At 40.7% G+C, this 26439-nt stretch overlaps 2 protein-coding genes across 3 annotated transcripts in view; both read right to left on the bottom strand.

Moving 5' to 3' along the window:
- LRP11 (LDL receptor related protein 11) overlaps positions 1-8533 on the bottom strand; it is a 112485-nt gene extending 103952 nt beyond the window's left edge. Inside the window, exon 1 of one of the 2 annotated variants that reach the window (XM_069069697.1) lies at positions 6644-8533. In XM_069069697.1, the coding sequence (XP_068925798.1) occupies positions 6644-7358 (715 nt within the window). In that variant the 5' untranslated portion in view covers positions 7359-8533. The remainder of the gene's footprint in view (positions 1-6643) is intronic. The other variant, XM_069069696.1, reaches the window with a different exon arrangement.
- Positions 8534-9563: 1030 nt separating this feature from the next.
- LOC138147293 (glucose-6-phosphate 1-dehydrogenase-like) lies at positions 9564-11524 on the bottom strand. Its single transcript, XM_069069695.1, has one exon. It carries the CDS (start codon positions 11053-11055, stop codon positions 9880-9882), a length of 1176 nt encoding a protein of 391 aa, XP_068925796.1. The 5' UTR covers positions 11056-11524; the 3' UTR covers positions 9564-9879.
- Between the last annotated feature and the right edge of the window lie 14915 nt (positions 11525-26439).

Genomic DNA, 26439 nt, shown 5'->3' with positions numbered 1-26439 from the left:
AATTAAGGGGACCATCCCTTGAGTAACTACTTAAAGAGGCCTATTCATTGAATGGGATCTACGACATAAAAAAGTAAAGAATCCCTAGCACTAGAGGAAAGGACAGGGATCAAAAACATGTGTCCTCTGGTCTCTGGAAAGAGGGACTGCTCAACAGGGATCAAGTTTATCTGATCAGAAAAGAATGTCTTTAACAGGAGGCTAACTAGTTCTTATTTATTAATCTTTGTTTTTATTCTGAATTTAACAAACATCAAATAGGATGGGTATTTACATATGTGTGGGAGAACAGAAAAAATAGTAAATATGAACCTTCAGGTCTCTATTATGTACAGCTGCCTTTTCTTTTAAGAATACAATAAAATCAGCTTGTAGCATTCAAGCCTGTTTACTTGTCTGGTTCTATTCTTTTCTCTCTATTAAATAAAAGATAAAGGTAATTCGTTTTAAAATAGGGTGGGGGGTGTGTGAGACAAATTAAAGAAGAATGATTCACAAAGTTTCAAAAAAGGGAAAACTTCCAGGAATAAGTAAAAAGAAATCTTGATAAAGGTGTGATATTTTAAAAGTTTGAGAAACATAATTTCTGGGTAATTTAATCATTTTATGAATATGGCTAGCATGTTTATTAATAAACCAAGGTCAGCAGCACTCTTGAATGCTAAAAATCCCTCATGGTGGTGGGCTCCCAGTTCATATGCTCCTGGAAGAGTGGGTGCTTCTGGGAGTAGCAACCAATTCAGATTGGTCAACAAATAATGAGAAAATGAATATTACAATGAGGTGCTGGGCTATATTTCAATGAGGGTCTTGAGGTATGTGACTTGGATCACCCAAGTCTTGATCAAAAAGACTTGTCAATTTCCATATCACCTGTCTGACAAAAGAAGAGGGTCCACATTTCCCCAAATCTGTCTGAGTAAACAAAATGAGCAGAAATTCATTCATATATACTTAGAATTTCTTCTACTATTTTTAATTAGCTCTTTGGGTAAGTCTTTGAGAGTTCCCACACTGGTTGATTTCTGGATGAGGAAGTAAAGAAGGGGAAAAATCTTAGTTTGATTCAATAATTTGTTATTAATACAGGTCATGAAATAAAGCCCAAGGATGAATAGAGATATATCCTGTTGACACTCATTGAACATCAATAGATTATTTTTGTAGGAAAATTGAATTCTGGTTCAAATGTTAAATATTGGCTTAGTTTTCAGGTTGACCGGCCAAGGTCCATTAAAACTGTAATTTACTAGTGGTACTTGTTCAGAGATACTTGACCACCTTTTACCATGTTGTTTCTGTGAAAAGACATGTTTCAGATTGTAAGTAGGCACACTTGGAACACATTCCCCCATTTTGCTTGCAAAGAGGGTTGGAATCAAACTAGCTAGTTTCTTTGCTGAATAGGAATAACAGCTCTCCTTACCCTCATTTATGTTTTACCCCTAAAATGCTTCTCAATCACAGTCTGCTCTCTGTAGTCCCTCTTTCTGTGAATTGCAGGCCTTGACTTGTTCACTCCCCCTTTACTAACAGTTGCACTCTTCCTTTTTTGGTCTTCTGTTCCTTTCACCTAGACCAACCAGACGAAAGGGACCAAGAGGGAACGAAGACTTTCCAGCTTCTTAGCTACCCAGGTGTCTTGGAAGTAAACATGGAAGACCATTTCCTTAGGTTTTTAAACTAGTTATTACCAGGAAAAATAAAATGAAATACAACTTGTGATTTCATTGGAGTAGGGAGTTCCTCATGAGGAAGCCTCTTCTGCCAAAGCAAATCAGAGTCTACTCTGCAACTTATAGTGGGCACTCACTCATTAAGGGACTTGCTCAGGATCATGAAGAAGCCAATGTGTGGGAGGAAATATGTAAATTCAGACACCTAAATTTTGATCTTCCTGGGATCACAGATTTGGAGCTGAAGGGGATCTTAGAGGCTCTTTGTCTTCCAACAGACCCATTTTATAGATGAAGAGAGGCCCAAATAGGTTTGGTCTTTTGCCTTATGATCACACAGATAATAAATGGCAGATGGAATTTGAACTCAGATTCTCTGACTTTCAGATCCAGTGTTTTTTCAACTATATACAGGGGTTAAAACAACAAACTGAAATGAGAATGATAAAAAGTTTAGCAAAGTTTTAACACCTTATAGGAGTAATTTACTCCCAATTTCAGTGAAAATGTATACTTCCTTATAACCTGCCCTAAAAGGTACCTCTCTATATCTGTACATCTGCATGAGAATAGACATCTTTCAGGTTACTCCTTCCTCAGACTGGCTATAACAGACATCATAAAGTCAAGTGTTTGTAAACTGGCCTGCATGTGTGATGGAAGATGACAGCTCAACTGTAGTTGAACTAATTGAGATGTGATGATATGCTAGGACTGGAGGTGTACAGATTATTTAGGAAGGATGGAAGGTTCAGGAAAGATAAGCAATTTAGTGTGCAGTAATACCACAATGGACTAGGAGCCTGGAAATTTGGATTCTAGCTCCCAATCTGCCACTAACTGTGCGTCCTTGGACAAGTAGATTTAATCTTTCTTGGCTTCAAATTATTAATGTGTAAAATGAGAACGTGGGATTAGGTGATTTTAAGATTCCTTTCTGCTCGAATATTTAACAATTTTGTACATTAAGGATAAATACACTTACTCCATGCTTTAGAAAAAAACAAAGAAGGAAAGAAAAGGAAGAAAGGAGGAAAGAAAGAAAGAAGGATAGTCAGAATGAATCTCTAAATTGACCTTTTGGCAGGAGATTATTGTAATCTGGGTATACTAAACCTTGGGAGCAACTAAGCAAAAGTGCCAAGGCAAAGGGCCTAGTGGTAATTACCATGATGCCAGTCAGAAAATTAAAGTAGCAGGTCATTAATGGATCCTCAGACATATTTTAAAGATTAAATGGAAGAAGACTCACAGATTTGAGCTTTAGGAATCAAGTCCAACACCATCATTTTACATATTCCTAAGGGAAGAGTATTAGCAACTGGGTGGTTGGGAGTCAAGACAAACTTTCTTTAGGGGGTGGCACATGAGCTGAGCTTGAAGAAAGGTAGGAATTCTGTGAAGTAGAAATGAGAAGACTGTGCATTCCAGGCATGAAGGAAAGTTTACGTAAAAGTGCAGAGAAAAGAGATAGAATGTCATATATAGGGATCACACTCAGAGAGGGTTAAGGGACTAACAAGTGGTTATTATGCAAACTGTAGGAGATAAATCTCCTGATGAAATATTTACAAAAGGAAGGGATTAGTTAAGTACCTGAAGCAAGAAAGCAACCTTGGGGAAAGAAATTATAAAAATGAGGGGCGGCCAGGTGGCTCAGCGAGTAAGAGCACCGGCTCCAGTGTCCGGGATGACCTGGATCAAATCCGTGCTCAGATACTCAGCACCACACCCAGAAATAATAACTGGCTGTGTAACCTTGAGAAAGTTACTTAACCCCAATTGCTTTAAAAAAAATTATAAAAATGGCAGGAGTTTGGAATTTCAAGAAAAGAAAGGCCAACCATCATTCTCAAAGAGAAAATTAGAAGTCCTCATAAACAAATAGAATAAAGTGCAAAGGGATAGGCACAGCATAGGATATGGGGGGGGGGGGGGGGTGGAAGAAAATAAAGGAGGTAAAAAAAAAAAATATATGGGGCAGCTAGGTGGCACAGTGAATAGAACACCGGCCCTGGAGTCAGAAGGACCCGAGTTCAAATCTAACCTCAGACACTTAACACAAAAACTAGCTGTGTGACCTTGGGCTAGTCCGTTAGCCCCAACTGCCCTCCAAAAAAAAAAAGGCAAAAAAATAAATAAATACAAGATATAGGAAGATGAAGTGTGGCAAGTATAGCACAAGAAGAGTAATGTGGGGATGGAGTGGGGCAGTGGGGGTTGTTATTCATAAATAAACTTTTATTAAGCACCTACTAAGTGCTAGACTGAAGACAAAAGTAAACAAAGAAACCTTGAAATGGTCCTTGTACTTGAGGAACTCACATTCTATTGGGAATATGGCACAATACATACATAGAAATTTTAATGCAAAATATATTTACAAAGTAATTCCTGAGAGAAGGGTACTAGTAACTGAATGGGTGGGTGGGACTACAGGTAAGCTTCTTTATTTTTTTCTTTTTTTGGAGGGGAGTTGGGGTTAAGTGACTCGCCCAAGGTCACACAGCTAGCTTTTCTGTTAAGTGTCTGAGGCTGGATTTGAACTCAGGTCCTCCTGATTCCAGGGCGGGTGCTCTATTCACTGCTCCACCTAGCCGCCCCTCCTGGTAAGCTTCTTTTAGGAGGTGGCAGAAGAGTTGAGCTTGAACGAAAGGTAGGGATTCTGGGAAGCAGAGATGAGAAGGCCACACATTCCAGGCATGAGGGGAAAGCTTGTATAAAAGTGCTGAGAAAAGAGATGAAATGTCATGTACTGTGAACAGTAAGCAGGTCACTTGGCTGGAACTCACAGTTCAGGAAAAAGAGTAGTGCATAAGAAGCATGGAAAGGTAGACTTGAGCCGTATGGCCAAGGGCTTTAAATGCCAAACAGATGAGTTTGCATTTTATACCCTCTTGGTAAGAGTGAATCACTGAAGTTACTTGAGTGGGAGAGTAATAGGTCAGACTCGTGCTTTAGTAATATCAAGTTGGCTGCTGAGAAGGATATTTGACAAGTTACCCATCAATTATGCAGTTAAGAAAAAGCAAGAATGACAGTAAGATGCAAAAATGGGCATATAATACTGAGACCATGGCTAACACTAGGTGCTCCCATCATACCTTTGATTGCACAAAAACTAAAAACAACCACAACAAAAAACCTTTTGAGATTGTTCATAAGAGTTAAAAAAGACTATTAATGAAACATAAAACAAAGCTAAAGTCTATGAGAGTTCACTATACAATTGATGATTAAAATGGGACTAGACTATAGATAAGAAGCATAAGAATATGTCTTTAAGTAGATGAGATTATTCACTAACTTTCAGGAGAAAAGAATATAATAGACAATGTGAAAAATGATATAAAAAGGGAAGTTATAGAATTACATTTTTCTGAAATGAAGAAGCTTCTTATCTGCAAAGAAAAGTCTTAAGTGTAATATGTTCTTAAGTCAGAGGGATGGACTAGGTGGCCTCTCCAAGTGTCTTCTAGAAATGAGATAGCAATGTGAAATGGGGGACAATGACACAATGGGTAGTCAGAAAGAATCACCTTCCTAAATTCAAATCTAGCCTGAGACACTTACTAACTGTGTCACCTTGGGCATGTCACTTAACCCTGTTGCCTCAATTTCCTCATCTGTAAAATGAACTAGGATCTCTGCTAACAAAATCCCAAATAGGGTCACTGAGAATTGGACAAGACTGAAAAAAAAGTTAACAGCAAACAGAGTGAAATGAACATTGGTTCTGGCGTCTAAGGACCTGCCTTCAGGCATCAGCTTATTCAACTTTAAAAGAGGAGGATGAACTAGAAGGCCTTTCAGGTCCCTTGTATCTCCAGATCTATAATTCCCTAAAATTGTAAAGATACAGTTACTTATTCTCTTCACATTATCAAGGTTGATGTGAAACACAGATCCATTTCCTTTTAAGCTAAGAAAGTGATTTTTTTTTCTATCTTCATTTCCCTTTTCAGTAGATCTCCTAGGTTGCCTTCTGTTTTGTGATTCGAGGTCCAACTGGAAGAGAATATGATTCAACCCGCTCACACTTGACATATTTTTGTAAAAGTACAGTCATGGGTTTGTTCCCTTCCTAACATTTTTTTTTCTTCCAGGACAGCCTTGGGTACGTGTCTTAATGCTTATTCATAGCTAAACGGAGAATGCTAAAGTGTGCATGGAATAAACCCTCAGAATTAGTTGTAATTTTAAAGGCATTAAAAAGAAACTGCCTTGAGACTTCTGTTACTGATATTTACTGAAGCACTGTCCTCTTCAACAAAAGAATAGCAGCTGGTAAGCCATTACAAAACGAGGCGCACCTTTTCCTTCCTCGCTGGAAGCAATTACAGGTGGAATCAAGAGAGCCATATTTTAAAAAGGCAAAATCAGCTGTAATCACATAAGGCAGCTCAGCGACATTTGCACTTGCAACAATTCCACCCCTGTCCTATCTAGTACACAGGCACCATTCACTATAAAAACAGGATTGTGGGTGTTTTTAAACTTGACTTCTCTGCTTCATTTTAAAATATAATTTCATTCTTTAAACTCTCCTGGGTTTATAGCGCTGGTTTACTATTTGCAGTCCACACTCAGGATCACGCTGAAACCACAGTAATGATGGAAGGTCCCCGAACTTCTCCTGGAATGGTCAACTATTAATCACTTAGAGGGAGACTCGTTGGAAAACAACAACAGAAAACTAGGGGAAAAAAAAACAAACCGAACACATACACACATCTTTGCTCCCTTTCTGAGGTGGCTAAGTATCCCACGGCCATTCAGGCTCTACTTGGTTTGAGAGCCAGGGAAGTGAGAGACTCCCGGCCAAAGAAGGGAAAAGACCCGACAGATAAGGAGGGTAGTGGAAAAGTAATAAGTTATCTTCCGACTACAGTTAACAGAGAACTGATAGCCAAGGGAAGGGGGAGATGGAAAGAAATGCCCGAGGCTCTTTGCTGAGGCACTCTTACCCTGGGGAGGAGGTGAGGCTGCGGAGGCAGCTTCGGCAGCCAAAGTCGGGCTTTGCGGCGGCTTTTTCCGGGGCCCCAGGGGAGCAGCCGGCCGGCCTCTACCGCCTCCCGGAGGCCCTCCGGGGCGGAAGGTGATGTTGCGGTGGCTCTCCGGGGCCGGGCTCAGGCTGTAGCTGTTATAGCCCCGGTGCAGCGAGAATTTACAGACGTTGCGGCCGCGGTAGGTGCAATTGAAAAGGTAGCAGTTCAGGTCGCTGGCGGCCTGGGGCTGGGGCAGCTCCACCACCGCCACCGTGCAGAGGGGCTCAGCGCAGCAAGCGGCCACGCATTGCTGCCAGTCCCGTACTGCGGCGGGCGCGGTCAGGAAGGTGGCCCCGGCGCCGAGCGAGTCCTTGGTGCGGATGATGGAGTCGGGTTTGACCGTGTAGCCGCCGCCAGGACAGCCGGCTTCCGCCTCGGCGCGCTGCTGCGGCCGCTCGCGGTGGTCGTCGTTGTGGTCGTCCGTCTCCCGCGCCAGTGGCTCCTGCTGCAGCTGCTTGCGGAACTCTTCCAGCAGCTCCTCCACGCCCGAGATGGACGAGCGCAGCTCGGCCAGAGGCGCGGAGCGCTGTCCGCCGGCTGCCTGGCCCAGCAGCCACACGCCTAGCAGCACAGGCAGCCCCAGCCACTGCACCTGCTGGCCCCGCGTCCTGCTGCCTGGGGGAGCCCAGGCCATGGCTGCAGGCCCGGGGATAGACGGAGCACCGAGGCTGCGTGCGAAGCTGCCCGGGTCGCTCGGGACAGAACCTAGGAGGAGCAAAGGAGGACGGAGACGAAGGAGAAAGAAAAGGAGGGCAGGAAGGATGCAAACCAAGTGCTGTCCCCCTCGCTCTCCAGAGTCCTTTTCGCCCCTGCCAGTTCGTCCCAGGCTCAGTGTATGCCTGATGGGTTTTGCTGCACCGCGGCCCAAGCCACCTCCCCGGCCCGTGGAGCAGCCGCGCGAGGCAGCATGGCCTGTCCGGCGGCGGCACGACTCCTTTTTGGAGGGATGTTGATGTTGTGATTCCCAAACCTCTCCTCTTCCTGGGCGCACACCCACGCGCCTGACGCTGCCCCACTGGCGTTCTCCCCTCCCTCTCTGCACCTGCCCGCCTGGGAGATGGGTCTTAGTGCTGTTTGCCGCCAACAGACTCAGTACTGTGAGCCAGGAGACACTGAACAGCTGGCTCTCCGCCCCTGGAGGCTCCTCCCTCACCCCCGTCTCCTTTTCTCTCTCTGTCCGCCGCCCCAGTCTACCTCGGCTCAGCTAAAGGGAGGTGGACACTGGGGTGAAGATCGTCCCAACCCTGCTAACAGAATGTGCACGGCCTTTCGGAACCAGAAGCGTTTTCAGGTCAAGGGCAAGGGGTGGAGCGAAATCTGTGATTAAGATTCACTGAGATTATTAATAATCTACGTATCCCAGCATATAAACTCTCCGTGATGGCAGCTAGGTATAATGGAAAGAGCACTGAGTTTAACGGCAGAAATCCTGAGTTCATATCCCGAATCGGCGGCTTTCCACCTATGTGACCTTGGGCAAGTCACTGGACCTTAGTTTCTTCATCTGTGAAAAAGGGGGGGGAGGGGAGGGAGTAGATAGAAGTCAGGCTCTGACTAAATTACATGTGAACTGATCTTTTGAAATATATATATTTCGTATGTATGATTATATGTATTTGTTTAATATATGTGAGTATGTATATTTGTTTCACATATATGAGTGTGTTTGTTTCCTATATGAATACATATTTCATATAGGTAAGTATATATAAATTTCATATATGTGAATATATGATTGGAGTCAGGAGTACCTAAGTTCAGTTCTAACCTTATACTTAGTAGTTGTGTGAATCATCAGTCAATGATGTAACATAAATTTAAAAAAAACGTAATCTTGGTTTACTAGATGACGCAGTGTGATAGAGCATTGAACCTGGAGTCAGGATAGACCTGCACTCAAATCCAGCCTCAGACCCTTACTAGATATCAGACTCTAGGTAAGTAAGTTAACCCTGTTTGCCTCAGTTTCCTCATGGGTAAAAAGAACTGGACAAGGAAATGGCAAACCACTTTAGTGTCTTTGCAAAAAACAAACAAAAAACCCACCCCAAATGGTGTCATGAAGTGTTGAACAGGACTGAACAGTAATAAATGCAACAACTAAATATTAATGTGACCTAATAGCGTTTATATAAACTTTATGAATATCTCATTTGATCTTCACAGCAGCTCTAGGAGGTAGGTGATGGCCATATTTTGCAGATAACTCAGTTTTTGCAGGAAACTGAGGCATACAGGTTTAAGTGATTTGCCTAGAGTCCCATCTCTAGTAAGTGTCTGAGGATAGATTTGAATTCATGTCTATCCTGACTCCAGGTCCAATGCTTTCACATTGTGTCATCTAGTAAGCTAAGATTATGCTTAAAAAAATTCTGTCACATTGTTGACTGGTGATTCCCTTGATAAACTAAGACTTTTTCACATAAACTGCCATTAATTTAGGTCTTGCTGTACTATAATAGTTGCTTTGTTTCAACTTAATTGCTGAATTTGAAATTTATTTGGGAAAATACATTGTGATTGGTTTTGGAGGTCACTTTAGGGATCCTAATTTTGTCATCCAGTATGTTAGTTATCCTTCCAAGATTTTTTGTCATTCATACGCTTGATAACCATTCTTCCTCTGTCTTCATTCAAGTCATCCATAAAGATATTGAACAGGACAGAAGTTAGAGCTCTGTGCTATGTCACTTGCAACCTCTATTTGGACATTTCTTAATCAATGCTTTTTTTTTTTTTTTGGTAATTTTCTGTATTCATAAAGCTGCAGTCTTGAAGGGAAACAAAGGCCACCTCCAGCGACTGCTATTGGAATGTAGCTGGCCCTGGGAGCTCAAGCAGATGAAAGCATGTCTGGTAGCTGCTGAATGGCAGACCCAGTGCAGCGGTAAACAGAGCTGAGGAGGTGGTGGCCACGTGCCCGGGGCTGCTGGGAGTGGAGAGGGCCAGGGGATCTCAGTGGGGCCCTCCCTCTCCCCCAGGGCCAAGCTCCTGGTCTTGTGGTCCCAAGAGTTGCTAGGTAAGCAGAATATGAACAGGGGAAGGGCAGAGAGAGAGGACAGACAGACCCAAAGTGAGGCCGATGTGCTGAGACAATGAACATGGAGGCTGGGGATGGGAAACAAGGGGGGTGGCTAATGGACTACCAGGCTGCCTCAGAGCTTGTGGGGATTTACCCACTTGTAGGTGCCCTCGTACTGGAAGCCCACTCTCTTCATCAGTTCGTCTGCTTCGGGAGGGCCTCGGCTGCCATAGACATAGGTAATGGGCTGGGTCTTCTCCCTCTCGATGTGGTGCAGTAAGGGTGTAAAGATCCTCCAGGTTTCCCGAAGCTCATCACTGCGCACAAAGTGCATCTGGCTCCCACAGAAGACATCCAGGATAAGGCGCTCATAAGCATCGGGCAGCTTCACGTCTTTGTATCTGTTGCTATAGGTCAGGTCCAGCTCAGACTCTTCGGGGTTGAAGAACATCCCTGGCTTCTTGGTCATCATCTTGGTGTAGACAGCCTCATTGGGCTGCACTCGAATCACCAGCTCATTCTGCTTACACTGGCGCTGGAAGATGTCACCAGCCACATCCCGGAACTGTAGCCGCACCTCTGCTTTGCGTTCATTCAGGGCCTTTCCACAGCGGAGGATAAAGGGGACCCCATCCCATCTTTCATTTTCCACATAAAGGACCACTGCAGCAAAGGTGGCAGTGGTAGAACCCTGGGGCACTGTGGGATCATCCAGATAGCCTTTGGTGGCTTCCCCTTCTCCATCTGGGTTCCCCACATACTGGCCCAAGACCACATTAGTCTCTCTCACCTCTGAGATACACTTGAGGACCTTCACCTTTTCATCCTGGACATCATCAGAGTTGGTGGAGGCAGGCTTTTCCATGGCCACTAGGCAAAGCATCTGTAAGAGGTGGTTCTGCATGACGTCTCGAATGATCCCAAACTCATCAAAATAACCCCCTCGGCCAAGAGTGCCAAAGGGCTCCTTGAAGGTCAGGATGACACAGGCAATGTTGTCTCGGTTCCAGATTGGTCCAAAGATCCTATTACCAAATCTCAGCACCATGAGGTTTTGTACCATCTCCTTGCCCAGGTAGTGATCAATCCGGTAGATTTGGTCCTCTTGGAAGAGTGAGGAAATGTGGTTTGACAGCTTGTCAGAGCTCTGAAGATCCTTTCCAAAAGGCTTCTCCACGATGACCCGGTTCCAGCCTACCTGGCTCATGCAAGTCTCTTTGATGTTCTTAGTGACAGCTTCATAGACAGTGGGTGGCAAGGCTAGGTAGAAGAGGCGGTTGGCCTGTTGCCCATGATGCAGGGAGTTCATGTGGGCATTGAGACGCTGAAAGGAGGCTGGTTCATCATACTGGCCAGCCACGTAGGAATTTCGAGAGAAGAACTCCTCTAGCCTTGGCTTCTCTTCTGGAGTGGCCTTAAAATAGGGTTCACTTTGCTATCGGATGTCATCCACAGTGAGGTTTGAGCGAGCGTAGCCCACGATGAAGGTATCTTCGGGGAGGAGCCTATCACGGAACAGCCACCAGATTGTAGGGTAGATTTTCTTCTTTGCTAAGTCACCCGAGGCTCCCATAATGATGAATATGTGTGTGTCTGATTGGTGGAAGGCGTCGCCTTGGTACAGCTCTTCCCGGAGAATCCCACACACTTGAGTACAGCTTAAGGCCACTTGCTCCGCCATGCTGTTATCAGTGTTCGCCTCTGGATCGTGGATCAGCGGCTGAGCCGGCAGAAGAAGGGCGACGACCGGGCCAGCGGTTGTACACGGGTTAATGCCTCGTCTCTTAATCAATGCTTTTTGATAACTGTTAGGCTGCCCACTACTCTTCCTGGGCAATCTCCTTCTGAAATGAAATCTCTAAGCTTTCTGTGAATCAGGCAAATTGTACTAGACTGAATCTGATCTTTCCATGTATCATCATCACTCAGCCTTTACCATATGTGCCATGTCCCGAGCATGGGGACGGGGGACTAGCGTTGTGAGAACACAAGGAGTGCCTTTGTGCATACAGTGACATCTTTGCCAGTAGCCTGTTTGACACTATCCCCACTGCTTATCACATTTGTTGTCATTTCAGTCGTGTCTGACCCTTCATGACCCCATTTTGGGGTTTTCTTGACAGTTACCGAAGTGATTTGCCATTTCCTTCTCTAGCTCATTTTATGGATGAGGAACTAAGGCAGACAGGGTTAAGTGACTTGCCCAGGGTCACACAGCTAGTAAATATCTGAGACTGAGTTTGAACTCATGAAGATGTCTTCCTGATTCCAAGCCTAGTACACTATCCACTACATCACTTAGCTACCCTGCCTAGCATGTGCCCAATCAAGTCTTTATCCATCTCTTCTTATTTTCATTAGTTAAACTACTCCTCAACATACTGCCAAGTCTCCCAAACTCTACCCTGAACTACTGCTCTCCATTCGTGTTCTAAATTTGCCATACTCTGGTTGGCTCTTAGGCCTTTCAAAGACAAATATGCTAGCTTAGTGCCTACTTCCAAATTCTCCTAAATATTTCCAAATAGACTAGCTGTCACTTGCTTCCATCTGCAGTCACTCTGCTTGTTGAAGAGAGTGAGGTGAGGGAGAAAATACTTTCACACAAATGGATCAGAGCTGTGCCTGTTTTCCCTTCTAAACCCTGTTGTATAGTTAGGTTATGACTTGGCTTCACCTTCTTCCTAGGAGAAAAGGAAAGCCAACTTGGTTTTCTGAATGCCTGAGGGAGGAAAACTGCCTATCCTTGGCAACTGCCCTACTAGTTAAGGGTACAAAGCATTCACTCAAAAGACCACACCCAAGGACCTAGAAGGACACATGTAACCTTGAGTCTTCAGGTTCCCCAACCCTGGGGTAGGGGTAAGATTACTAGACTGTTAAATCAGTGGAATGCCTTAGATAAGAAAATTTCAGTAAGAGATTTGACAGTCTCTAGATTTAATTGTGGGCAGAATGGAAAAATGATGTGAGCAATTAGGTGGTTGCTGAGATGATTGTATGATTATTCCTGGTCAGTGGTTTGAACTGAAAGGTAAAAACAAGTACACGTGTTGCTTTTCTGCATGGGAAGATTGACTACCTCTCAATCACATATCAGAAAATGTCCATTTGAATTGCACAATATTTTTCTACAAAAATTAATAAAGAAGTTGGAACATCATATACTAAAGTTAAGAGATACAGAACTTGCTACCAGCTGATTAGAACAGACCCCTTAAGAGCAGGAAGGGTATACAGATAGAAAGCCAGAGTAGAGACTTTCATCTGTTTGTTTTTATTTTAGAAATTTTAAAAAACTTGTTAACATATGACCCCCCAGAACCATGAAGGGACCTAAAATGAAAGAGTCCAGTACACCAATTAAATGTATTTATTGTCTGAGAAAAGGCTTTTCGGGGAGAGAAGAGGCTACAAGGGAACAGAGAGGTAGAGTTCTTTAGCTGCTCAAAGGGAAGAGGAAAAGGAGTGAGATAATATAGTTTCTAGAGGCTTTCTAGAAGGGGGGCAGGATTGAGGGAGAAGACATTTGTAGATATGCTAAGCCAGGGGAGTAAGGTGTTTGGAAAGTCCTGAGTCTGCAGCTTCTACTCAAGGTCACTTTCAACTGTTCAAGGTTGGTCTAGCCTGGTCTCTGCCGCCATCTCCAAGTTCACTTCCAAAAGGATCATTGATATGTCAAGCAGCTCTGAGCCTCAAAAATCCTTCTAATTGACTGGTTGTTGTATAATTCCATTGTCCTGTTCCCCTGTGAAGAAGGGAAATTATATCATATAGTATAGTCATTACAGAGCTCATGTCCACAAATTTAATATTTTATTCTCCCCCCCAACTACATATAAAAACAATTTTAACATTAATTTTGAGAAATTTTTAAGTTCCAAATTCTTTCCCTCCCTCCCCTCCACCTCCCCATTGAGAAGGCAAGCAACTTGATATAGGTTCTACATGTGAAGTCATGCAAAACATTTCCATATTAGTCATGTCGTGAAAGAAAAGACAGACAAAAACCCCCAAGAAAAATAAAATGAAGAAAAAGTATGCTTCGATCTGCATTCAGAGTCTGTCAGTTCTTTCTCTGGAGATGGATAGCATCTTTCATCATAAATCCTTTAGAATTGTCTTGGATTGTCTTGGTATTGCTGAGCATAGCTAAGTCATTCACAGTTGACCATCAAATAATACTGCTGTTACTGTATACAGTGTTCTCCTGGTTCTGCTCATTTCACTTTGCATTAGTTTATGTAAGTCTTTCCGGGTTTTTCTGAGAACATTTGCAGAGCAGAGGCTTTTAACCTGTGGTTCACAGACTCCTAGGGGATCTGTGGATAGATTTCAGGGTTGGGGATGTTTGTGAACTTGAATGGGGAAAAATTACCTCTTTATTTATACTAACCTCTAACTAAAATTTAGCATTTCCTCCAATTACTTAAAAATTTATTCTGAGATGTGTGAATTAGTAATACTTAAGTGAAGATCTTCCATTCCACTCCCTGTTTTTAAATTTATCTGACTGACTCATAACTCTTCAAAGATTACTTTATATAATTTGACATAAAGCTTACAACCCTTAGCAACTTCAGATCATCTGGTCATTGGGTTATTGGGTGGATGAGCTAATCTTCTGGGAGAAAATTAAGTATGTGTTTTCATTTTTCTGTGCCAGGCAAAGAAGACCCAGTGGATGGCAGTGAAACAGCACATACATCTTGGTTGATTATATGAGTACATCCATGTGGTTTGAATTTGGTCTTGTATTTAGATTAACTATGAGGTTTTCCTTCTGTTCCTTGAAATCCTTAACCTGAACTTACATAGGACTTCATACCAAAATTAGCTTCCCAGCAAAGCTAAATACTCTTTTAGAAGGCATAAAAGTGATTTGGAAGTTTATGTGAATCTGAGATATAAAACAGAGAAGGGCCAACCTTAAAATGAATGTTGACATGAACATTTTAGAAACTGAACCAACCATTTGTACCAACTACTCATACAACTGAACCTTCTTCTATATTCCTGTATTTTGTCATGAACCCATTCACCTTAGGATGAACCCTCAGAGTTTCTCTTTGAATCTTCCTTTTCCCTCACCTCACAGAGACAATTAATTACCAAGGACTGTAATTTTAATCTCTGTAATACCTCTTGAATGCATCTCTACCTTCTCACTTTCTCTGTGGTCATTCCAGTCCAATCTTATCCCTTTACCCTAGCCTACTGAAAGAGCCTCCAAATTGGTCTTTAATGTAGCAGCGTTAAGTCAGCTCCCATTTGGTTCAGTCTAATCTTCTTTCATATCACTACCTGAGAACTCTTTTTAATTAACACTTGTCACATATTTTTCATTGTCTTTCCATTGCCTATCAAATAAAGTATAAACTCCAGATCCTGGCATTCAAGGACTTACATGATTTGACTTTAACTCCTCTTTCTAGCCTTATTTCATGCTACTCTCCTCAAGTACTCCACACTTAAGCAAACTGGGCTACTCTCTTTCCCCTGTTCTAATCCTGCCTTCTCCCATCTTCATACCTACTACTAGTTAGGTGGCACAGTGAATAGAGCACTAAGCCTGGAGTCAGGAAGTCCTGAGTTTAAATATGACCTAAGATACTTAGTAAGTGTTTACTAAGTTAGTAGCTGTGTGGACCAGGGCAAGTCACTTAACCTCTGTCTCCCTCAGTTTCTGCAACTGCAAAATGTGGGTAATAATTACATCTATATGCTAGGGTTATTATGAGAATAAGATGAATAATGTCTATAAAGCATTTAACCCAGTGCCTGGCATATAGTAGGTGATTAATAAATGCTTGTTTCTTTTCTTTCTTTCATTCTTTGATAATGTGGTCCTTCATACTTGGATGAGGCATTTGCCATGTCTTTCAAGGTACCACCTTATCCATAAAATCTTCCTTGACACCCATTTACTCCTAGCTGAAAGTTATCTCTCCATCCTTAAATTTTGCATGGAACTTTGCCAGGGTTATTCTTTTGTACTTATCACATTCTCTTTTCTATAATAGTTATTTATCTTTTCACATGAAAGATATGGAGCACAGCAGTCTCCAAAGCACTGAAAATATCACACAAAGGGTAATTGAGAAGTGCATGGTAGGTGTGGCCAGGCTGCCACATTTGAAAAAGAATAGCAGTAGCAGTTATCATCTGGGATGATTGGAAAAGAACATAGAGGACAGGCTGGACTGAATCCTCCACTAGTGTCCTTTTCATGTTAGGGGAAAGAGAGGAAGGCTTTTAGCACATACAGTGAACATTTGGGAGGATAAAGACAAGAGTTTCATAGGGTAAGCAGGCCTGGGTGGATTGTGAGCTGCATTGTGGGAGAGAATATCCAAATTAATTATGAGATCATAGATCCATCTGAGTCTTCACATTTATTCCTTTCTCCTCTTATTATCCTGACCCCTTTCCCCTTCCTCCTAGTTTGTAAGTGCTACCAAATGTTTTAAAAACAGTAGGACTTCATCAGTATTCACTATGTCGAATTAAATTTGAACTATTTGGTTTTAGCTCAACATAATTTTTTTTTTTTTGCTTTTTGGAGGGCAGTTGGGGTTAAGTGATTTGCCCAAGGTCACACGGCTAGTAAGTGTGTCAAGTGTCTGAGGCTGGATTTGAATTCAGGTCTTCCTGACTCCAGGGCTGGTACTGTGCACCACCCTAGCTGCCCTCAAGATAATTTTTTAATCTTGATTCTGTCTCACCTATTAACGATCTCTTTTCTCATCTTTATGTTATCTGCAAATCTTCCATCACCTGCAACTTCATCTAAATGACTGACAAAAATGTGTTTGGACCAAAGAAAGAGCTCTGTGGCTTGTCAATGAAGACTTCAGTTCAGGATGATATTTATCCTTAATCAATATACTCGATCTACTAACCAATCTACTTAAACAATAAATTGGACTGAAAATTCACCCTCCTGACTTTATTGTCTTTATCTTATCATCATTCACATTCTATTTTAAATTTGTGTAGTACTTTCGTGTTTCATAATCTTTTTTCACTTTGCTTGTCTCTTTAATGCTTATCACAAGATTGTGAGCCTGTGAGGTAGACCCTGTGGAAGGGGGCAAAGCTCTTATACACTGTATGAAGAAAACATTCTTCACTAACTGTCCTGTCCCTCCTCACTGCCTTGTAAAGCAGCAAATGTATCTTTCCACTGCATTGATAAAGGGCTGTTTGAGGCTGGGTTGAGATAATGACTTATTATTGCATTGCTAGGGTGGCTTGTAAGAGAGATTGGGGCTGAAATGTTTTTATGATCAAGTAGTGCTTTAGTGTTTCATAATCTTATTTATATATTTTAAATTTATTTTTATAATAATATTTAGAATTATTTTATCTTATAATTCTCTTTCTTCCTTCTCTGTTTAACATGGTCAGGAATGACATATGTTTGTTCTCAAGGTCTAAGCATCAGAATTTCTATCACTGGATAAAAGAACTTCTAGATAAGAAGCAACTCAAATTATCAAAACTCTTTAAAAAGATGAAGGCTTACAAGAAATATAATTAAGTAAACAAATTCATGAAAGGCAGAATATGGTGAACATGGATTTTCCCCCCTAAATCCTGGAGGAAACTCATTTTAAAGCAGAAAGTCATATTTTACCTTCCCCATTTTACAGATGAAGAAACAGACACAAAAGATCACCTAGCTAGTGCCTCTTAGTTGTTAGTACCCTCTTTCTTCTCAAATCACCATGTATAAGTGTTTGCGTACACACCTGCCACATATAAGTTATTTTTATATTGATTTCTTAGACAATTTTGGAAGATGTTGACTTTTTTTATTGGGGGCACAAAAAGCACTGACACAGCTGAAATGGGAAGGGAACATGACTAGGGTGTTGCAACCAAAACAGAATGTTGATTCATGGGGAGACTGCATATGATTCATCAATGTCTGTGCTGATCTTATACTGGTCTATTCAGATCTTCCCTTGAGCAGAGCCCAGGCTAGGTTCTAGTGAGGACTGTGGCTTCACAGAATTCATGAACACACATGGCCTGAAATGTCCATACACAAATATGAAAGTATGGGAAAGAAACAAGTTGAACTAGAAGGTCCTAACGCAAAGAGAGAAATGTGACCTCAAAGATGTTATTGAGATATTGTAGGATAAACCTTTGACTGGATTATGGATCTGGATGGATATACCTTATTCAAAAGAAACTGAATAGGCAAAAAGGGTAAGGTGTTAGTAATACTGTAAAATATAAAAATATATAATCATGTGAAGAAATCGAGGAATCAGAGAAGCTTTGTGGAAAGCATTTGGATAAATAAAGATTAATGGAGGGAGAAACAAGTTTTTTAAAAAATCATCAATGTATATTATAGACCATTTGGATAGAATGAGGAACAGATGAGGAATTTGGGAAACTCCACAATCCAGGCACACGGACATGATGAAGTGATAACAGACTTCTGTTAAGCAATTCTGAATTGCTTATTTATTTGTCATTATTTATTTATTTATCTTAGTCACTGTCAGTACTGTGAATATTACCTTGGTAATATAGTTTGTGCAAAACCTTTTTAATTTAGTATAATCAAAATTATCCATTTCATATCATATAATGCTCTTTGTCTCTTGTTTGGTCATAAATTCTTCCCTTATCCATAAATCTGACAGGTAAACTATTCCATGCTTCCCTAATTTGCTTATGGTATCACCCTTTATGTCTAAATCATGTTTTGATTTTTGCTTTCAAGTTTTCATAGCAATTTTTGTCAAATAGTGAGTTCTTCCAAAAGCAAGGATGAGGATCTTTACTCAATTACTATGGTCATTACCTACTGTGTATTTCGTACCCAATCTGTTTCACTGGTCCACCTCTCTATCTCTTAGCCAGTACCAGATTATTTTGATTACCACTTTGTAATATAGTTTTAAATCATTTATTCCTTTGATATTCTTGACCTTTGTTCTTCCAGATGAATTTTGTTATTATTTTTTCAGGTTCTATAAATTTTTTGGTAGTTTGATATGGCACTGTGTAAATGAATTAATTTAGGTAGAATTGTCATTTTTGTTATATTGACTTGGCCTACCCTTTTCCAGTTGTTCAGATTTGACTTTATTTGTGTGAAAAGTATTTTTTAATTGTGTTCAGATGGTTCTGAAGTTTGTTATGGCAGATAGATTCCCAAGTATTTCATATTGTCTACAGTTATTTTAAATAGAATTTCTCTTTCTATCTCTTGCTGCTGGAATTTGTTGGTAATGTATAGAATACACACACACATTTATATGGGTTTATTTTATATCCTAACGAATCAAAATTTTTGAAATTCAAAAATAGAAGGCAAGAGAAACCCAGAAAGTCAAACCCTTTTGAATCATTAGAAGGGCCTTAATGATGATGAAGTTCTTAGAGTCTAATAAGGGAGAAAGAGACAAAAATTATCATCAGAATCTCACTGTCTTCTAGGGCCACTGGAGTAAAGTTAGACAAATAAAGAGCCTAGGGAGTTTCCTCTTTTGTAAGATATAAGAGTAGGAAGAAGTGGGAGGGAAAAAGGAATATACTGACAAAGAAATTAGGAAGAATCAGGGGGGCTATTTATTTCCTCATAATTGGGCAGGAATATACAAACACGGAAAAGAGGAAGGAAAAGGCATTTTGTGAACTTACCTCTTATCTGAACCAGACAAAGGAGGGTTGAATGAACAGAGGGGTTGTTGAAATACATTAAACCCAGGAAAACAGGTAGGTAAAAGGAGAAGACTTTTTAAAAAATTTTTTTTGAGATTTTTTAATAGGGAGAGTAGAGTCAGAGAGGAAGTAGTCAAAAGCAGTTGTCTCCAATTTTATAGTATTTGTTTGAAAAATAGAAAATATATTATCAGAGAATTCTCTGGGTTGAGAGGACTGTGACCTCTTGGGAGAGGCATACCTGTAAACAGGATTCTGAGGACTGTGGGTTTTGACCCACAGGAGGTCACATAGTCAGTCAGATTGAAAGCAGAGAGATTTATTAGTGTGCTAAGGAAGGCTTGATAAATAACAGCTTCAGCTTCTTAGGGTACAGACTGGAATTTTGTAACTTTTCAGGCTCATTTTGAGCACATAGCCAATCAACAGCATTCTGTAGTGATTTGAGATAGATAAGTAAAAAATATTACACAGGGGAGGGAAGGAAAGAGAAGGGGGGCAGGTAATAACCAATGAAGAAAATGGAGTATTTGGAATGCATGCATTTGGAAGGATTTATTATAAGAAAACATTCCCTGTTCAAGGGCAAGAGACAAGGAGAAAGTGACCAAAATACTTTTGAATTGTTATAGAAGTCTGTTTAGATAAATCTGCCTAGTTGAAGTAGCCATTTAGACAAGATGTAAGCATCTCTTATCCAAGAACAAGTAGTTATTACAACAGTGAATAGGACTGTCTGATTTACCATGTCTTTGCAAAATATGTTATAGTCTGTCTTTCCTTAGGTAGCAGTTGGGGACTGTCTGCTATTAATTAGATCACCATGTGATTGGGGAATTTCAACACTATTAGTTCATCAAGATGATGTAAAATGATTGTGATCCTTATTTCCCCACCATAATGTCATCTTATCAAACTCCTTATATCAGATATATGGTCAATTAATCTAGCATTATCTATAATTGAGAAACAATCATAGGATTTGAGAGTTGGAAGGTACCTCTGAGGTCATCTAGTCCATTCCATCTGTGAAAGAAATTTCTGCTATAACATAACCTAACAAGAAGTCATCTGGTCTTCGTTTGAAGACCTTCAAGGAGGAGAGACCCACAACTTCACTGAACCATCAGAACCATTAGAAAGGCCTGAATGATGATGAAGTACTTTCAGTCTAATAAGGGAGAAAGATAGTCTTTCTCACAGTTCTCTAGGACCACTGAAGGAGTAAAGTTAGACAAATGTGGAGCCTAGGGATTTTTCTCTTTTATAAGATTTAAGAATAGAAAGAAAAAGGAAGGAGAAAGCAATACACTGACCAAGAAATGAGGAAGAGGTAGAGGAACTATTTGTTTCCTCATAATTGGGTAGGAATATATGAACGTGGAGAAGAGGAAGGAAAGAGGAAAGGGCAGTTTATTCTACTTTTAGACAGCTCTAATCTTTAGAAATTGTTCAATTAAAAACCGTAAATTGGCTTCTTTGCAACTTTTCCACCCATGAATCTAGTTCTCTGAGACCAAAAGAACAAATCTAATCCCACCTTTACATATTTGTTGAACATATCTATTCCCTCCTTCATATATAGTTAAAGAACCTTTCAACTTTGCCAAGAAAACACCAAATGGGTTCATGAAGAATTGGACATGAATGATATGAGTCAACAAGAAGATGAAGGTACACATCCTTTTGGATGACTAAACAAGCAAACCTCCCTTTGCTTCAGATCTGTAACGTCTGAGTAGCCTCCTGGCTTTGTAAGTAAGCTTCACAGGAACTGTGCAAATTATCCTTTTATCCCCCAAGGATCATAGTATATCAGAAAATGCCCTGAAGAGTTCTAGTCCATAAATATTAACCATGATTTCTTGGGAAGGCATTATAGTCTGGTGAAACAAGTAGAAGCTTGAGAGTCAGAGGACCTGAGTTCAAATCCCACCTCTCATGTTGATGACATTTGTGGCCTTGGGCAAATCACTTGGCCTCCCTTGGCTTTTGTTTCCTTATCTGTAAAATGAGGGGATCTTTTCCAACTCTATCTCCATGATCCTAGGTACTATCCTCTCAGGTTACATGTAGACACATGTCTACCACTATGCCTGCTTCTGATATATCGCCATCATCGTCCCAGGGATCTGGGAAAAGGAGAACTTCCCTTCCTTCCTTTGCTGCCCTCAGGAAGAAGATGGGACTCATTGGAAAAGACTCTGATGTTGGGAAAGATTGAAGGAGAAAGGAAAAAGGGACTACAGAGGATGAGATGGATAGTGTTATGGAAACAACAGACATGAACTTGGTGGAGATAGTGAAGGATAGAAGGGCCTGGCATCCTATGGGCCATGGGATCACAAAGAGTTAGATGTGATTGAACAAGGAAGAAGGTCCGTGGGAAAAGATGAAGGGAGAAGTAGGTAGAAGAGAAGACTGAAGAATCTCAAACTGCATTTCACAACTCACTTTTTCATAAACCACCTAGGATGGATTGTTGATTCTCAGTCAACCAGTCATCAAGAGGCAACCTCAGTCACTAAAGCCCAATCAGTGTGGCATCAGTGGGCTTGCTTGCATTCCATGAGAATTTACCAGTCGGTTGCCTCAGAACAATGGCTCTCCCCTCTATGATCTCATCAGGTTGATTAACTCCTCAAATTTATTGGTGACTTCCCTATCATCCTTTCTACTTTATGTGAGCATATACTATTCTCATAAAGAATTTCTAGGGGCGGCTAGGTGGCATAGTGAATAGGGCACCGGCTCTGGAGTCAGGAGGACCTGAGTTCAAATCTGACCTCAGACACTTAACACTTACTAGCCGTGTGACCTTGGGCAAGTCACTTAATCCTAATTGCCCTACCTTCCCCCCTCCAAATAAAGGCAAAACAAATAAATAAACAAATTTACAAAAAGAATTTCTAGAGAAGAGGTAAGTAGGGAAGTAGGCATGTGAGTTAGTAGCTGTTGGCTTATCTTGGTTACCTTTTGGAGTAATTATACCATCTGCTTTGAAATATCTTAGAAATCAACCTCTGAGTATCTTTGAAATCATATTGCCTCAGGTACAGATTCCTTTTTTGCTTATTTGTTCTAGTCCAGCTGCCCCCAACATCACCTTCTAGAGTTCTGCATCCTAGCATATCAGATATTGAGGTATTAGAGAACCAAATGTGAGGGCTCCTTGTTGATGAGAACAGATTGTTATAGCAACACTGGTAGATCTTTTCCATTTTGCCTCTATTTACTATTCTCTCCTTGAGTTTTATCATTAAATGCTATCAAGATTTCACACTGATCCCTAACTAATTTCATCTTAATAGGCTTGAACCACTGTTCTAGCTTGTTGAGATCTTTTGGTCAAAGCAATGCTGTAAGATGATGTGCTGGATTTAGAGACAAGAAGATCTGGTTTCAAATCCTGTTTTTAACCCCTTCTGCACATATGACTGGGGCAGCTTGGTGGCTCAGTGGATAAAGTACTAGACCTGGAGTCAAGAAGACCTGAGTTCAAATGCTATCTCAGACATTAGCTACCTGTGTGGTCCTGGGCAAGTCACTTAACTCTTGTTTGTCTCAGTTTTCCCATCTATAAAAAAAATGAGCTGAAGAAGGAAATGACAAACCACCAAAGTATCTTTGACAAGAAACCCCCCACTGGATCACGAAGAGTCAGACATGAATGAAACTACTGAACAACAAGTGTGACTATGAGCAAATCACCTAATTTCTATGAACTTTACTTTCTTCTTGTGTAAAATAAAAAAATGGCTCCTCATGTACTCATCTCATAGTATGTATGTAAAGGATTTTGTAAACTTTAAAGGGCTATGATAATATCAGCAATAACAATAAAGATGATGTTTGGATCTTGATTAATTCAATCAATAAACATATATTAAATACCTGTTACTTGTAAGTCACTGTGTAGTTGCCGGAGGATACAAAAGAGCCAAAAGAGAGTCCCTGCCCTCAAGGAGCTTATAATCTAACGGCAAAACAACAAGCATATAAATATGTACAAGCAAGTTATATATAGGACAAATAGGAAATAAAAGAGAAGAAAGGCCCTATAATTAAAAGGGGTTAGTTGCAGAAGATGGGATTTTAGTCAGGACTAGAAAGGGAAGCCAGGAGGTGGAGATAAAGGATGGAGAGCATTCCAGGCATTGGGGAACAGACTGAGAGAGTGCCTGGAGCTGAGATTGAATGTCTTGGTCTGGAAACAGTCAAGAGGTCACTTCAAGTGTCATTGTTGGGAGAGTGTAAGGTGTAAAAACATTGGAAAGGGAGGAGGAGGACTAGGTTATGAAGGGCTTCAAATCTCACACAGAGCACTTTGTATTTCCTCCTGGAAGTGCCAGGGAACCTTTGGAGTTTACTGAGTAGAGTCAGGGCTGGGGTGGGGGTGGTCAGACATGCACTTAAGGAAAAATCACTTCAGTGGCTGAATGGAGGATGGATTGGAGGCAGGCAGACTGACCATCAGGCCATTGCAATAGTCCAGGCATGAGGTAATGAGGGTCTTCCCCAGAGTGGTGGCAATGTCAGAGGAAAAAAGGGGGTATATTCTAGAGATGTTGCAAAATTGAACTTGACAGGACTTGACAACTGTTTGGGGAAGGGAAGGCAATAAGCATTTATGTAGTGCCTACTATGTTCGAGTCACTGCACTAAGTACTTTTTAATACTATCTCATTGATCCTTGAAATGACCCTGTGAAGTAGGTGCTATTATCATTCCTATTTTGCAGTTGAAGAAACAGGCATATAGAGATTGTGATTCACCTAGGGTCACCCAACTAGTAAACATCTCAGACTGGATTTGAACTCAGGTCTTCTTGACTCCTGGTCCAGCATTCTATCCATTGTGTCACCAGCTGCCTCTGATATAGGGGATGAGAGAGAGTGAGGAACTGAGAATTATACTTGGACTGGGAGGATGGTGTTGTCCTCTATATCAATGGGAAAGGTAGGAAGTAGGAAGGGCTTAGGGCAAAAGATGATGTTTGGAACATGTTGAGTTTAAGATGTCTAATTCTAGACATATCCAATTCTAGGTGTCTCAAAGGCAGTTGGAGATGTGAGATTTAAGGTTAGCAGAGATGTTAGAACAAGATAAGTAGATCTGAGAATAATCAGCATAGAGATGGTAATTAAATTCATGGAAACTTATGAGATCATCAAGGGAAGTAGAATAGAGGGAGAAGAGAAGTATGGTCATGGAGGCTATGTTTTCAGAGAGAAGTCAGGTTTCAGTGATTTCTAGAAGATGGAAGGATTGGGAGAGGAAAAGATTTAGGATGTAGGGAAGTTTGTTAACTTTGGAACAGGCATTCCAGAGGGCACAGTGGAAGGGGTGATGGTGTTAGGTTGAGTCTTTGGGGTGGAAGTGTTGAGGGAGATGGAAATTAGGATGTTTGTAAGGTGTAAAGGTGCTGTGGGATATGAGAAGTAAGGTTTGGATGATGACTTACAGAGGTTCAGAATTAAAGGGATGTGTAGGGTATGACCAAGTGTTAGCATGTTCATTCTAAAGGAAAAGAACCTCTATGTTCATTGGGAAATGACTGAACAAGTTGTGGTATATGATAGTGATGGAGTACTACTGCACTGTAAGAAATGATGAGCTTGGGGTGGCTAGGTGGCTCTGTGAATAGAGCATCCGCCCTGGAGTCAGGAGGACCTGAGTTCAAATTTGACCTCAGACACTTAACACTTACTAGCCATGTGACCTTGGGCAAGTCACTTAACTCCAATTGCCCTGCTTTCCCCCCTCCAAACAAAAAGGCAAAAAAAAAAAAAGGAAAGAAATGATGAGCTTGATGATCTTAGAAAAATATGAATAGACTCCAATGAAAAATGAAGAGTGAAATGAGTAGAACCAAGAGAGCATTGTATACAGTAACAGCAACATTCTTTTAACAACTTTGAACAAACAGGACATTTTGACGATTATACCAAATTAACTACAAAGGACAGAAGGAAGACCCTATCTGCATGTAGAGAAAGAACTAATAAATAAAAGTGTGTATAGAATGATTTTACATCTATATTTCTAATGGTAGCCATCTCTAGGGTGGGTGAAGGAGGGAAAAAATGAAAAAAGTTACTTGACAACTTTATTATGTATTTAAAAGGAATAGAAAGCTATACATAATAGATTTGTAGTTTCATGTGCAATCACTTTTTATTACGCTATGTTATGGAAATACTTGTTTTATTCCATAAATTAAAAATAAAATAAAAAAATTAAAACTAAAAATAAAAAATAAGTAAAATAAGACAGAATGTTCATTATTGAGTATAAGGCGTTACTCTTCCCACAGATCCCTCCCAACTTCACACCACTGGCAAACTTGATAAGCATTTTCTCTCTACCTTTAACCGTGTTACTGTAAAAAAGCAAACAAACAAAAAAAACCCACCAAATGTTGAATACAATGAAGCCAAGGATCAATTCTGTATTGTTCCTCGAGATATTTTTCCAGCTTGATGTAGATTTAATAAGCATTATTCTTTGGATCTGGTCATTTAACTGGTTTCCAAATTCATAACACATTACCAGCAATTGTTGACAAGTCTATCATGAAGGACTTTGTAAAATGCCTTGCTGAAATCCAGGCATATGATGTCTATGACAATCTCCTGATTTCCCAGTTTAATAACACTATTGAAAAAGAAAATGTGATTAGTTAAGAATGACATTTTCTTTTCTTTTTTTCCCTTTTTTCCACTTGATGGTATTTTATTTTTTCCAATTATATGTGAAGATAGTTTTCAACATTCATTTTTGTAAGATTTTGAGTTCCCTTTTTCTCTCTCCCTCATTCCACCCCCCTTCCCAAGACAGCGAGCAATCTGATATAGGTTATGCATTGAGCAATCATGTTAAATATATTTCCGCATTAGTCAGAATAACATTTTCTTGATGAACCTGTGGTGGTTTTTACTGACCATTGAGTCTCTTTCTAAATGCTTACAAACCATCAGTGTTACATTGCAATTTAATGTTT

Source organism: Petaurus breviceps, unplaced genomic scaffold (genome assembly GCF_028583685.1).
Source record: "Petaurus breviceps papuanus isolate PSGF00001 unplaced genomic scaffold, PetGlider_PUasm1.0 90784, whole genome shotgun sequence".
Classification (NCBI taxonomy): Eukaryota; Metazoa; Chordata; class Mammalia; order Diprotodontia; family Petauridae; genus Petaurus; species Petaurus breviceps.
Note: the sequence above shows the minus strand (reverse complement) of the source record. Positions and strands in the feature narration are given on the sequence as shown.